The sequence below is a fragment of the Caloenas nicobarica genome, chromosome 6 (assembly GCF_036013445.1).
Source record: "Caloenas nicobarica isolate bCalNic1 chromosome 6, bCalNic1.hap1, whole genome shotgun sequence".
Taxonomy (NCBI): Eukaryota; Metazoa; Chordata; class Aves; order Columbiformes; family Columbidae; genus Caloenas; species Caloenas nicobarica.
Window position 1 is genome coordinate 11158314 of NC_088250.1, and position 15323 is coordinate 11173636.

General features: G+C 41.5%; 1 protein-coding gene across 3 annotated transcripts in view; it reads right to left on the reverse strand.

Annotated features, from left to right (window-relative positions):
* The window catches only part of UNC80 (unc-80 homolog, NALCN channel complex subunit), a 127270-nt gene that overhangs the window by 70299 nt on the left and 41648 nt on the right, over nt 1-15323 (reverse strand). For all 3 annotated transcript variants that reach the window (XM_065637635.1, XM_065637633.1, XM_065637634.1), the window contains exons 22-24: nt 11744-11916; nt 6240-6452; nt 1670-1805 (exon numbers count right to left, since the gene is read on the reverse strand). In XM_065637635.1, coding sequence (XP_065493707.1) covers nt 1670-1805; nt 6240-6452; nt 11744-11916 — 522 coding nt within the window. The remainder of the gene's footprint in view (nt 1-1669; nt 1806-6239; nt 6453-11743; nt 11917-15323) is intronic.

Sequence of the window (15323 nt, forward strand, 5' to 3'; positions counted from 1 at the left end):
ATCACACCCATTTTTTAATAATGCCTGATATTATCATTGATCTGCATTTCAGAGAGATTTGTGTTTTCACTTGCTTTCCTGCATGTATGATCTATTTGCATTTTGTAAAGAAACTGTCCAAACCAAAAAGTGAGAGGACACTGCAGGGATCATATAAAACCAGATTAATTCTGCGATGCTTGCTAATTCCTCTGTACATGTTACCAGTAACAAACTATGGAGTTTGTAGGGACTAAAACAATCTGAACTATCAAATACAGATGAGATGTACAGTGTAACAGAATATCCAACTGCATATTTTATGCTCCTCAGTCTACTCCCTACAGCATACAGGGCAGCTTTTGAAAGTCTCTGCCTTCAGCAAGAAGGCACATCAGTTATTTGCAGACCCTGGCTTTCAGGAGAGTACTCGAGCTTTTGAACGGCTTTCTAGACTGCGACCTGTTCCCTCTGCTTGTCTTAGGCCACCCTTTTAAAGCAGCTCCACATCCCCTCGAATGCCTGATACCAGTGGTTGAACAGGGACAAGAAAGCCTATTCTGTCACTCAGTCATGGGAATGGAGTCGTTCATTCTTGCTACAGGAAAGGGAGAATTTTGGGTGTATCCCCCTCCTACTTTTGATATTATCTCCTAAAGGGCCAGTAAACTATCCAGCTAGCGCTGCCATACCACATAGTGGCACATGAGAAGGTCTAGCTTCAGGCCAATACCTTCTCTTGAGATGGTTTCCCACAAATGCCATTTCACTGCTCCCACCTACTCCTCTCTACTCCAAAGTTGGCCTTTATGCAGCAATAAGAACAAACCCAGAACCGCAGAAAAAGAAACCAGAAGATACATAAACAGTGCTAGTACACTACATCCGATGGTGAACAACAGTACATGTACACAGGAACCAGTACATCACAGCACACATGTATATACAAATGGTGTCTGGAGAGGATATAATGTTTGTTACCACCTTCACCTGCCCCTACAACAGTATGTGTTTTGACTTAATTTGTTTTGATTCACAGGGTTTGTTACGATTTGCATGCCTACCTAGACTTTCAGAATCAGTGATTTGTCACCCCCTCACACACTTATGTACACACAGGCACAAATGTGTGTGGTTTAATCATCTTGTTGTTATACAGATTTTTCATGACAGTTTTTATACCATTGTGCTGTATTTCTGCCTGAGAATCAGGCAAATATACTGAAGTCAGGATTTTTAAAAGCCTTTGGTAGAGCTGTGCCAATTCACATCAGGTGAGGAGACGACTCATCAATGTTAAAAACAGAAAAGCAGCTGATCTTACACAAATATTTGGGCAGAAATAACTAGGAAGAATGGAAGTCTGAACCACTTTTGGTACTCAGGTGACAGCAAGACTCAATAAATAAGTTATTAACCTGCTTATAATTGCAGTTGCCAGCATACAGAAATTGCAACTCACTGCTTGGTTCCCCCCCCTTTTCCTTCAAAGTCTCTCATCAGTGCTGCTACCCATCTGTCATGTTGTACATCTAGGCATGGAAAGAACAGGGGAGGAAGCTGGGGTGAAGGTGAGGGACTGGGCAATACAGCTGGGTGGCAAGAGGATGAGAAAAGAAGAAAAATTAAGTGCTCCTAAAGCAGAGGTTCTTACAAGCGGGGGTTCTTGTAGTAAAGGGAGTCTCCTTACTGTCATCTAAAAAGTCTTCTTCCTCATCCTCCTTTCTCAGGCGCCTCTTGGTCTCCTCATCATAGATGAGGCCCAGCAGGTTGGCAGGGCTCTCGCTCTCAGCATGGCACAGCTCGTTGAGGCGGACGCCGATTGCCTGCAGACAGTGAGAAAGAGAAAGCACAAGGAGGTGAGAATTTCAGCCCAGCTCACCAGTGGTCAAGGGCTCTGCCCCAGGCAGGCTGTGGAGGTGTTCCAGCCAGAACAGAGTGTCCTGGCTTTGGTCTTATGCTCTGCAAAATGCAGCAAAGTAGATAAAGGGGTGATAGAAGATTAATTGCCGCAAAACCCATAATTTATTTCCCCCTTTTTTCCAACCAAAATTTGCAAACACTGTCGAATTGCAGGATGAAAAATCTGTGCATATTTGGTCAAATAACAACAACAAAAAAATCCCCAAAGCAGTACATGATAGACAGGAGGAGATTAAAGCCATTATTTTGTATTAATTTCTTCCACTTCTCTTTCTCCCCTTGACACACGCGTGCCAGATTTTTGCTAAGTCTGAGAATACCAAGAATATTAAAGAAATTGTTTAGGAATTTAAAGTCTGTTTAAGAAACTATACTGTGACTTAGGAATCCAGTAACAGTCCCTGTTTCCTCCACAAAACTGCTGAATGCCCACGGGAAGGCCTGCTTCCATCTTTAAAAGAGAGACTGTCTGATGTACTTTCCAAAAATGAGCTGACAAAATGCATATGAAAACTGTGCATGTGTAATGGTGTGGAGGGGATCCATGTAGAGGACACAGAGAGATTTCCACTGCATACTGTTACATTCTCCAGAAAGGCATTTATCATTTATTTGTGGCTGTTTGCCAGCATCATTATCAGGATGTAAACAGCCCTCATGGTAATGTCAGCAAAGCTATAGATGAGGGTATGTTAGCAAGAAGAATGCTTTCCTGCTAGGACACTTCTTAAGGCTTTTCTTCCTTTTCTTTGCTGCAGATAGGTGAAAGAACACAGAGAAGTATATAAAACTTAATCCTGTGATATCATCACTTTGCAAGGGAGGAAATGTGTTTAGTTACTGAGTTTTCATCAGCACTTGCCATTTGGCCTCCTTGATTTTGGGATCATTTCAGAGAAAGAGACTACAGAGGATTTCTGAATCTTCTGCAAGTCAGCACCGATGGTCATGCCAGCACTACATAATTTTCCTGGCTCAGCTGAAGCAAAGCAGAAATAGTCACAAACAGGTATTAGTATGGCTCTTCTTCCCTGGTACTAAGTAGCTGCTGTGAAATCCAGCAACAATGACTCCGCTACATGAAGAGAATAAGGTGGTGTTGCTGTGGTTTGCGAGGTGACAGAAATAGTTGCCAGTCTCAGCTATCTGTGAGCCTGCACACTGCTAAATAAACTCTAGATCTCTCACAATTTTTCCCCTTTCATGTTTCAGGCATTTAAAGGAAGAAATGTTCTGCTTGCCTCTCCACAAAGCAGTAATTTATCATATATTATTTATTTCGTGTTGTCCACCCTAATGCTAAAGTAATCATACGTAATCCCACAGCATCCTAACTAATGAGCACTGAATTCCTAACTTGTATTATCTGCATGAATTATCCTTGGTTTTTCTAGCCAATGGAGAGCATGCTACACTTCAAAACAAAATGCCTCTTAACAGAAGAAGCCAAAGGAAGTGAGAGACTAACTTGATCAGGATAGATTTAACATTGTATTATTTAAAAAGACAGCATAACGAGTGATATTGAATGATTCAATAGGCTCATCACTGTTACCAGTAGTCCAAATCCCACCTCCTGTGGAAAGGGTTTACCACCATTATCCTCTGATGGCTGTTATGGAGGCTGAATTAAAGGAGTTGGGTGGGAAAAAAAGGTTGTATATTCATTCTTGGTCTCACTAAACTTTAACAATAGCACTGTATATCATAATGAGTGAGCAATGACAGACAAGCAAGGATCCATACAAATTTCCAGCCTTACTTCCTGCAAGGAAAAAAAACCCAAACCAGAACAAGGCCTCAGTGCATTCAGAGACTAATACATTCTTTTCTCTTTATCCAAGGGTCTTCCTTCTAGAGCAGCAAGGATGGTGTGCTGGAGTGTTGGATCTGGTAGCATGGAGGCAGAGCTGGGCTGGGGAGGTATCCCATCTTCTTGGTACTGGAGCTCCTTAGGAGCTGTATGAGCGCACAGCCATTCCACCCTTCATGCTGGTATTGCCCGTGGTGAAATGGGCATGTTAACACACAGAAACAGAAGCATGTTCTGCAGCAGGTACCACTACTACAGTAACAGAAAGCTGTTTGTCCTCACGGTTTAGCCTATCTGGTTGGAACCTGGTCAGGGCAAGCAAAAGCAGCCATCTGAGGAGCACAGCCTGCAGGGTCCCAGCCCTACAGGCTTGGCTGGTGGCTGCCACTTATGCTTGCAGCCATCTTCATCTGAAATAGCTTCTGGGAGGTAAAAGCAGTGCCAGAGGAGCAGCCTTGCCCAGCATTCAACATAAAGGATGTAAAGGGACTGCCCCTCAGCAGTACTAGGTACAGACCAATCCTAAAGCATGAGTCTGTTTGGGGGCCAGTGATACTGTGGGTCACTATAGTGTCCTAGCCTCCAGTGTGAAGAAATAGAAATATCCACAGATGGCAGGACACCTTGCAGTAAAAAGAGAAGAAATTTGCACAGTAAAGACTACTCTCCAAATCTTCTCCTGCCTTACAGTAAAGTAAAAGTAATGCTTTTCCCTTCTGGGATGTTCCTAGGCGGTTAACAAACACATGCTACTCCTAGCATGGAGAATGCATCCAGATATGCCTTATGATGCCATTAAAGTTAAGAGGAAAAGAATGATGCTAAGTTGCTTGCCATCAGATTTCCCTAGCTCCTTTCTTGTGACTTTGCATCATATGGTGGTACTTTAACATTTCTAAAATAAAACCTTCCTGGACTTTTTCCAGGTCTAAAAATGGCAGCTGATGGGGAATCTGACTTCTAATGGTTACTGACTTGCTTGCTCCCATTTTGTCAGTATCTGAAGAAAAGGAATGTCTAGAGGCATAGAGTCTCCAAACAGATGTATAGTCCTGACTGTCAGCAATACATGCAAAAATACAAGGACGATGTAATTGTATGTTCTCCACTTGGAAGAATTCCTCAAAGGGATTAGACTACTTTTTCAAAGGACTTTGTTATCTGTGCTGTTATTAAGATAGCCTCCTGTGTTTGAGACATAACAGAGAGCTGGGTGCCCAGGTAGCATTCCTTGAATTAGCTTCAGAAATGGAAGGAAGAGAGCTGCCAAGAGACAAATCTTATTACCTTGGCTCCTCAAACTCAAACTGGGTTCTCCCCCTGAGCTGTGTTTTGCGGTGGGAATATACTGACATGGTCAGCAGTAGCTCAAGGTTCTCTACAGTGTGCTCCACTGAGAAGTGTGCCTTGGTTTAACTTAGTAGAATACAGGTCAGCAAGGCTTTTTTAGCATGGCTTATGTAAGTACCCTGGGACTGCAGAATACATGGTTTTCAAATTGCCCTGAGCCTTGGATTTTGGTTTTTGGTTTTTTTCGGTTGGTTGGTTGGTTTGGTTTTGGTTAGTTGGTTGGTGTTTTATTTTTTGTTGTTGTTATTGTTGTTGTTTGTTGGTTGGTTTGAGGGTTTTTTTGTTGTTTGTTGTTGGGGTTTTTTTTCATTTTTGGGCGGTGTTTTGTTGTTGTTGTTGGTTGGTTGGTTTTGTTTGTGTTTTGTTTTTTGTTGTTTGTTTTTTTTTTTCTCCTGGATCATGATGATTGGTGTAAAAATCTCTGGTTTTGTAAAAAGAGGTGATAAGCACAAAGCTCACTTCCAGGTAGACAAATGTAACAGGCACCACAGAGGTCAAAGGAACTTCTCCCCCTGTTTTGAGTTGTGGAAAGTGATTTGCAATAAGCGTCATACCTTCAGCAGGTATAACCTGGTAGGCTTCTAAAGAAATTGCAAGCAGCGCTGACAAGGCCAGACAGGGTAATTGCCTAGCTCATGTATGGGGTAAGAGGTCATGATCAAATAAAACATGAAGAAGCCAAGCTCAAAACAGAGACCGTTCTTTAGATGACATATAGTAGCCCAGCCAAAGACTGATGAGAGCTAACAGTTTGTATGGGTGCGCAAAGAGAGACTGAACAAGTACATCAAAGAGAAATCCCTTACTAAATATACAGCACCACATCTAGCTCAAGCAGCCCTGGGCTAAAAATGTGGGGAAGCTAGAAAAAAGCAAGCAGTATCACACACCCTGCTCTTACTCTTTTTTAGGCATTCACATGTGACAAGTGCTGGAAAGAGGAGAGTGGACCAAATGGATCCTCAGAGGGATGGGAGGAGCGGAAGGAGGGACACCATTAGGTCCTAAAAAAGTCCATTTCCACTAGGAGAAGAGCTGATCCTGGCAGGCTGTGAAGTGCAAGTTAGAAGGGAGGCTTATGAGTCCCCATTTTACTGGAACTGAAATTCTCCACAGGATCCAACTACCTTTTGGTACATTTTTTAATGTAAGTAGAAAAGAAAGAAATACTTACATCTCCCCACTGGTAGAAGAGCTTAGCTGCATTCCACTGCAGCTTCTGGTTCCTTTTGTTGCCCACAATAGGAGAACGCCCACGGGACAGGCCTTTCTTAGTAATGTTCACATGGTGGCCCTTCATCCACTCAGGCCAGTTGCCGCGATTGCAGCGGTGAACGAAGCGTGCACACTCGAGGAACAGGGCTGCTCTTGCCACTACAGGAGCTTCCTGAAATGTTTGCAGAAAATCACGTTAAATACAAATACACCAGAAAAAACTCTCCAAACATTAGACGAACTTGTGCTTTAATCAACTGCTTTGCAAGTTTGCCATGGAGTCACACAGACTGAGCAATCTCTCCATCAGAGTCTGAAACCAGGATCTCTGCCTTGAGTCACTCCTCTTGAGCTGATAAAACCAAGGCTTATAAACATGAACAGTTACGCTTAGTCCAACCACTAGAGGGGCAGAAAGAGCCACATTATAATTTTAGGAACAAGCTCGTTTCAGTATCCCTCTGTAACCCTTTCTCTCAGAATCCATGTAAGTGGCTAGAAGCAGAAGTGTGCATCTGACACATTTACTGGAGGAATGAGTCAAGTTTTCTTTTCACCTTCACTAGTAAGGCTGCAAATATTGCAAGCACAAATGGTAGCACGGCCACATAAATCCTAGCATTTGTCATGTTAAGTTCTGCTTGTGCATCTTAGGGGTGGAAGCATGAATGGAGGCTTGCTGAAACTAGGAAGAGTGCTATTTTGTACTTACAACGAGCAGATCTGGAGAGTGAAATCCACTACTGGCACAAGTCAACAAAATTTCACCGGCCCAAGTTCAATAGCCTTAGCAAGCATCAGACAATTCAGTACTGAAATTTAACATCAGGCAGCTGAGTTTCGAAGTGATGGCCTTGACTATATTTCAGGGAAAAATCCTCCTGCCCCCAGCTTGAAAGAGCACTTAGAAATTATACTGAGCATATCTCAGTTTGTATTAAATGGCCCAGCAGGATCCATGTTCAACCAATAACGAGTGCTCCTGAAACTCTCAAATATGTTCAAAAAATTGACACTGTAATTTGTTTCCTAAAGTGTAGCTTAGACTCAGGAAGGAGCTTTCTTCGCAGCAGCCTACAGCTCTGCAAAAATAGCATCTTTACAGTCATGGAAAGTGACTAAAAGCAATTGGTTCTCCTCATTTCCATTTACTTTCCCTCCCTCCCTTCCTGCAATTTTCACCAGCAAAAAGTCCTGTGGACAGCAGGTTGTAAAACTAACAATACAACTATGTCCACAATTCACAAGCCGGCTTTGAAAGGTTCCCTAACAGGGATTTCACAGAGCACAAATGTGTATTCCTCACACTTAGATGCTGACAGCTTTAATGAGACAATTTAATCAGATCAGTATCTACTTATAAGGGGAGGTTCCTCATCTGTGGTCCGTAAACAACAGATGGGCCTTGAGACCACGGAAGATGGTCTGCAGTTGCTCTGTGAAACATTATTAAATAGTGCTTCCAATAGTGCTTCAGTCAAAAGCTGAAAGCAAGAAAATTTTGGACCGTGCTCCAAAAGTTTCAGAATTGATTTAAGAACTTCTGTACTGCAGCTAAACTTACAGCCAGAAATTACTACCAACAGGACTAAAAGAAGTCATGCCCTTTAAGGGACTGGTGAAAAAAAAAAATTATGTTTTGTCTAGAGTAACAACATCTGTTAATTGCTTCCTGACACAGCATCCCGTTGCAGATTTTACTCATATTTTATTCAAGTGTTCGACAAAAATACTGATCTTCTAATAACTCTCTTGAATAAGGAGAACATTGAAGCTGTCCCAATGTTCTCATGAGGAAGGCAGAAATCTGAACCCAGGCACTCATTGACAACCAGAAACAAAACTAATATCTAGCACCTGGTAAAAGCACGACAAATTACTTGTTGCTCACATGCAATACAGAGCAGAGAATAGGTGAGGATTCTATTCTTCTCTTCTCACAAAGTAAAACCTTAACCAGACCTGGAGACATACATGAAAAGATGAAGACCCAGCCTTAGTCTCCTCTTGTTTTTTTTCACCACTGGCAAAATCACAGTTTCTTAGTATATAGATATTTTATAAATATTTTTGTTGTAAACATTATGGAAGCACTCAACTATAACTAAACTAGGATACACAGGATGGGGGGGTGAAGGGGAGGAGGTGTGTGTCCTGATGCAGGAGTTCCAAATTGAAAAATCACTGAAAAGCGCAAGCTCCATGTGATTGCTTACCTGAGGCTCAGAGAAACCTGAAGCAGCAGCGAGAGAAAGATGAAGATGTGACAGAATGGACAGGGATGGATTCACACCACAGAGAAACACATCACAAATGGAGGGAAATGAATCAGGCAGGCGATGCATAGCTGAAAAGAACACAAGTTACCATGGTCACTGTCAAAACTTAACACAGCAGCAACACTCTCACAAGCCTGCCCATGCCTGTGAAACTGTTCAGAAGCCCACTTCTAACATTGCATGTACTATGTTGCTTTGTCATTTGAAAATTGTTCTTGTACTGTATAAATTGACATGAATAAGAATCTACCATTTTCCTAACAAAATTCCAAGTACACCCATTGGAGCTTTTCAACAGATACTCTGATTTGTACTAATAACAGCAAAAACAATGACCTGGGTGGGAGGGAGCAAATACAGAATGGATTTGGAATTTTACAGTATCACATTAGTGTTCAAGTACAGCTGATTCTGCAGAGTTTTATGACTGCAGAGCATTTGGGTCCAGTGGTAATTTTCTTGTCCCCTTTCAGAGAAGGCACTTGAAGTAAAAATCAATTTCCACTGGTCTCTTAAAAAAAAAAAAATAGCAACAATCTATTTGAATAAATTCAAATACTGTCAAAAGATGCTGACCGGATAGCTCTGCTTTGTGTAGCCACAAGATAAGTCTGGCATGAGAAAGAAGTAGCTTAGTGGGTATGTGAAGACAGGTTGTGAGTAAATTATTAACCAATACCTAGGAGAATTGCCTCAAAAATGTTAGTTCAAATCTCCCTGATTTTATCTAAAAATGGTCAACTACAATCCCTGACACAGCTCTTTGTTTCTGTTTCCAGTCATCTATTCTAAAGACCTGTTTGGAGCAATCTCTGATTTCCTTCCAGGTCATACGCCCTATGGACAAATATTTCTCTTATGGAAACAGGGACATGGGAACAAGAGAGTCTGCCTAAGTCTCTTGGAGACATGGAGTCAGGATACTGGCAGGTATTCTTGCAGTTTGGACTTTGCTCCTGCTTTCCCAACACTTGGTAGGTCCTCTCAAACACAACCCTGCCAGCGAGCAGTGCCATTATGGCATTTCAACAGGGATAAGAGCTCACACATTATTGGAGAAGAGTAATGGCAACAGGTGTCACACATTGCTAAACTGGTCAAAGGAAAGCTTGTACTTCCCCACCTGAATCATTTATACTAGTTTAATTAGGACACTTCAGGTAACATCTTTATACAATAATAGACAGCGGTTTATGGGAATCCTCTGCAGAAACTTGACCATAGACTGAAATATCACATTACTCGCCTTTCAACCTCTGAAGTTTCTTAAAAAGGTAAAGAAAGTCCATTTTATTATTGCTAAGTCTGGATTTAAGTTGGTGACATAAAGATGAAACTGCCTGCAACATATTATCCATTGTCATTGCAAGTTCGCAAGGTCACAAATTGATTGCAGTTTTACGAAATTCAGTCAAGGATGGCTGCTGTTTCTGGGAAAATATGTTAACTACATAGTTTCTAAACCTAAGGGAGCACTCAATTTAATATTTAAATAACTCGTTAGCTCCATAAAGATACAGCCTTTGTTTCATTGTTCTAATTTCTTTAAATCACTGTGGCCATCCAGGCCGATCAAAGATCTTCGAATTCAATGGAATTTTGAAAATCTGCATGAAAAAGCATGCTGAAAAAGTTTATGAAAGAACTGAAACTGGAGCTGTTTGCTTTCCATTTTTTAATGGTTGCCATAGAAAGTAGGCCGGCTAAAATGACTTAAGAATCTTTTAATTTACATCAAACTTGATTCAAACTTTACTTCAAAAGCCTGCCAGAAAGTTTTCTGTTGGGTGTGCTCTTTTGACATAAAATGTGGGAATTTTCCATAACAGTACACATTGCCGTTAAGCAATACAGCAAGATGACAAACTGTCATCTTTTGAAATCTGCAGTGCATATGACTTCTTAACTTCCATATATCTTCAATACTTTGTAGACAAAATGTCAGCTGAGCAGGTACTTGTAAGGAGTCTTCCAAGTCTGTAATTAGAACAAGGCTTCTTTCATCTTTAGCAGACCTTCTAGAAATTCTGATACCAAAGCCTTCTGCATCATTCAGCAGAAAGGAAACAAACTATTTTGTAAAAACCAGCTCTGGAAGTCAGAACAGACATCTTAAAAAAGTTCACTCTGAATCTGCAGCCTAAGGGTGCAAAGTTAAGAAGAACATATAAAGGCATGGTGCACAGAGCGCATCATCCCTGGAACTACAGAGCAGACAAAGCAGCACAGCTCAGGACACAGAACTAGCAGAATGGGAGAGTCCATGACTCTGGCATCTCCAGCAGCGAGCAAAAAAACTAAATATGAGCACAAATGCTATGACAGTGAAAGAGGCAAGAGGTGACGAGTAGGAAGACAAAGGGATAGAGGGGATGTGGATGCTCTGAGAGCAGTGGCTTTCAATCTTTTTCAGTTTGCAGACATCCAAACACTTATGGAAGTAGAAGAGCACTGTGCAGAGAAGTTACTCATAATAGGCTAGCTTTTCATAGCTGTGTGTGTCACACTCTTGTGCTTGGCACACAAGCACCTAACAGAGCCTCACTGGCCCATGAACCACAGGCTGAAGGTCACTGCTTTAGAAATGGAAGGGACTTTTCCAGCAGCTGCAAGGAAAAGAAGGCAGAAGACACAGAAGAGACACTCAGTGTCAGGAAGGAGGGAATGAATTGTGATCCGGATCTGCAAATTAGCAGTATGTGCATTTAAAAGCATGAACACTCTGACATTTGAAGTTTTTTCCACTGAGAGGCTCCGGTGACTAATAGTTCAGTGTTGCCTAATGTATTTATAACTCTCTCAGAACTCCTAAGTGGAATTACTATGCCTCTCCAGGTAGTTATCAAGTCTTCAGTCCTTATTCTTTAGGTTATTATTGACGCTAGGAGCAGAAGCAGAAAGGCTGTGAGCAAAATTTGAAGTCTCAACAACAAAAGCTTTGTGCTGGCAATAATCTGATTATGGGGAGCCATGTAATAAAAAAAAAAAAGATCAATTTTGTCTGCATACTCATCCAGTCACAGATGCTAAAACTCCACCTAACAACAGCACCACCAGTTGGCGTTGCTGTGATGCTTTACCTGCTTTCTGTGTGGCCATGAACAGAATTAGTGAACAACAACGGACCACCATGTATGCACATGCTCTCACTCAGCAGGTAAAAACACACCAATGAATCACTTACAAGATCTAGGGCAGCTGCCAAAATGGAGGCATCGGGGATAGTGCCTGGTTCACAGCAGTTCAGGAGAAACTGAAAGCGCTTCATGCCTTGGCGGATTGCTCCCAGGTTCACAACGTTCTTGGATTTTCCTCCTTCTTGGTTGGAGGTCAAGTGATCATCAAAGCTATGGCAACCTATAGAGGTAAAGAGTACAGAGGGGATGCAGGGAGGGGTAGGGAGAAGGGAACACAAGTCTCTCACCAATAAAAAAAGTGGCACAAAAACCCTGATGAGTACAGTCTGTCTAAATCCCTTCCTCACCTTGATGTGCTATCCTGAAGAGGGGCATTTTAAAAATATTAATGACTTCCTTGAAATAGGCATACAGCAAAGCAGATTCTTGTCTCAGTCATACTGACATCTGCCCAAAACTATTCCGCTATACTCAGTGTGGAAGCCCGGGACCTACTCCAGCACAGGTGAACCAGAACGTGGCCCTTTCTGCCCACCTCTTCAATACAGAACGTGATGCTTACTGTCTGTTTTTCCTGAATAATCTCTTACTTCTCTGTTGCCTCTAAGTTCACTTTAAAGTGAGGCATGCATAAACCTTACTCTTCATGTATCAATTTAGTAATACATCATTTACTAGGACAGAAAAAATCAGTAGCAAATATTGGAAAAATTCTATGTGGAAACCAAGTACTGTCCTCTTTTTTAGGCATACATCTTCTGCAATTTCCAGAACACCCAAAGTGAGACTGGAATCAACTACATATCATCATCATTCCAGCCTCTCTCCCTTGAAGTGTCTTACACTCTTTGGGAAGGAAAGCACTCTAATAAGAGCTCCTTTTGAAAAAGAAGCTAGCACCCCCCTCCAGGGCTTCTCTCAAGCATGATTTTAAACTCCATGTATAGGGTTCACATGATAAATCAACTAGTCCCATTGCCAATTGTAACGAACACTCTTCTGAAAGCAGAAGATAATTATGCAGTCGATACCCAGAGTTGAGAGAGTAGCACAAGGATACAGATGAGACATCAGGAAAGTCATTTCAAGGCCAAGGTGGCTGGTCAATACAAGAATAGCCAGCTTATGGGCTTTTTGTCTGTTTACATGTGAAAGTACAAATGTTTACAGCATACTGAAGTACAGCATACAGCATACTGAGCACGGAAGTAGAGAACACCATGTGGAGAATTCAAAATTGGCTTTAAACATGGATTTGAAAGACAAGAGGTAAAATGTCAGCTCTACAGGACTTCGTGATTTCTTCTTGCTCAGGAAAGACGAATGGCTGCAAACTCAAAGTCTCTTTGAGATTGCATTCCGCAGAATTACTTGGAAAGCACTTATGTGTTACAAACAATAGTCACAACAGAAAATGACAACGTAGATTTTCACTTTTCCCCTGAAGACAGAGGTATATCAATTTTCAAGAGGCTTCTTTACGACACATGTGGCTTTTCTCTCCCTAGTGAAGCTGTACATAGTTTTCCAGTAAACAAAATGTTCCTATGTTGGGAAATATTTCATCAAAATGGAACAAACAAACAAATAAAGTAGAAAGGACAGGTAGAGCACTTAGATAAATGAGCAGGCACAAATACCCTTTTCTTCCAATTCCTCCTGTTTCCTTATAGCCTGTAGCATGCTATCTGAGCCTTCCTGCTATGGCTGTTGTAACACTCACTCATTTGAGGTACTAATAAATGTTTCCTATGCAGTGCCCTGTTCAGGCTGTGTCTGTATGAGATAAAGAACAGAAACTGGACTTTCTGATACAGAAAAGCACGCCTAAGGCACCACCCTAACCTCCACTGTAAAGATCTAGCAGAGGCTTTGTCCATCTGGGCTCAGTGTTACTACCTACAGTCTATCTCTACAGCCCTTTGCCATCCCAACCTTGCACTTTGTTGAAGCTTTGCAAGAGGATGCTTCAGAGGCAGCTGATGACTGTCCTCCACTACACACATACTGGAGCAGCCTTGCTGTAAGCAGGGGAGCCTTCACTGGCTTAACTAATATGACCCAGCCCAGCAGAAAATCTCACCCAGTGAGCAGAGACTGCTTCTGAACACGGGAGGTCACTGGATGCCCAAGCTCCCACCCCCACAGTTGCTTCCTCTGTGAATGCTAGATCACTCCTGGGAACAAACATGTGCTGTGGTTCACCTGCGCTGTATACCTTCAACAGCGTGCAACTTCTGTGGTCATTCACAATGTCTCCAGTAAGTGCCCAAAGGAACGTTATGGGTCTCATGTAAACATACTGTAACTCACTTCCGTATATATCATTTTTCTTAGTATAGGTAAAAAGATCATTAAAATAAACATTTTGTTATGCATGAATATGCATATATTTATGTGTATATATATGTATACATACACACACATACAGATACGCACACACACATGGGCGCATGCTTACATACATACCCAACACAGAATTTCCAGTGGTCTAGATGATGTATCACAATGAAGATTACAATTCATAAATGACGTAACGAATTATTCTACATTTTATTATTTTTTTACCTCAATGCATTTCTCCTCTCTCTGTTTTCTTTTAAATTTTGTCTACTATGTTAAAAAACCCAAAAACACAAGAGGAAACAGCACATGCAAAAAAGCACGAGCAAAGTAATGGCATAGCATCATGAATGGCAAGAATGAGAAGGCAGAAACAGGTTCCAAAAAAATGCTTTAGGGTCAGACCTTGAGGGATGTAATAGTTTGCAATGCAATAATTTGCCCATCTGCCTTCAACTGGCTTTTATTCTCTTTTCCATAAGCATATAAAACCTGCTGATCTTAATGGAAGATACAGAAGCACTCTGTAATGTTGCTGTTCTACTGTGTTATAAACCATCGCGCCCTAAAAAGGCCTCACATTGATTTCACTACACACAAACAAGTATGTACACATGTGGGCATGTACAACTACTCTAATATTTTTGCTAACACTGTGGATTTCATTGCATACCAGAGATCCTTGTGGATATGGCATACAACTTCCTCAACCACCACACTTTGCCTTATAAACTTTAAGTACGCTCCCTTTGCTTAATTTAGTGATCAGGCAATGGCCCAACCCTCCCCATCAGCATCACTGGACAATTTGCTTGTTTCTCATGCTAACATGAAAGGGTGTCTGCCTTTAAACCATTGCATCACTTTTATTATGGTATTTCTAATGCACGCATATGTCAAAACCAAGCATGTGTCATGTACATCTCTCACAGGCACGTAAAAGATTTCAAGTTATCTTCATTAATTACATAAATTCTGGTGTTACTCACAGAAGGTTGAAATACATACAACACTTCCAAAGTTCAAAAAACCAATACTAGTGTGTCATCCAAGTTTTGTAAAACGTGCCACAGGTACTGAATAAAGCTTTTGATACAGGGCCAAGACTAAATCTGTGCCATTAAGTCAAGAATATGGGCACTCTAGGCAGAAGCAAACTCACAGTGGCATAAAATCAGCATTAGCGAGATGAAGAAAAAATTATTTCCTGCAAGCAAGTATGACGGCTATCGCATATGAACACTATAGAAAAAGCTGTGGCAGTCTATAGAGACCTCACTGCCC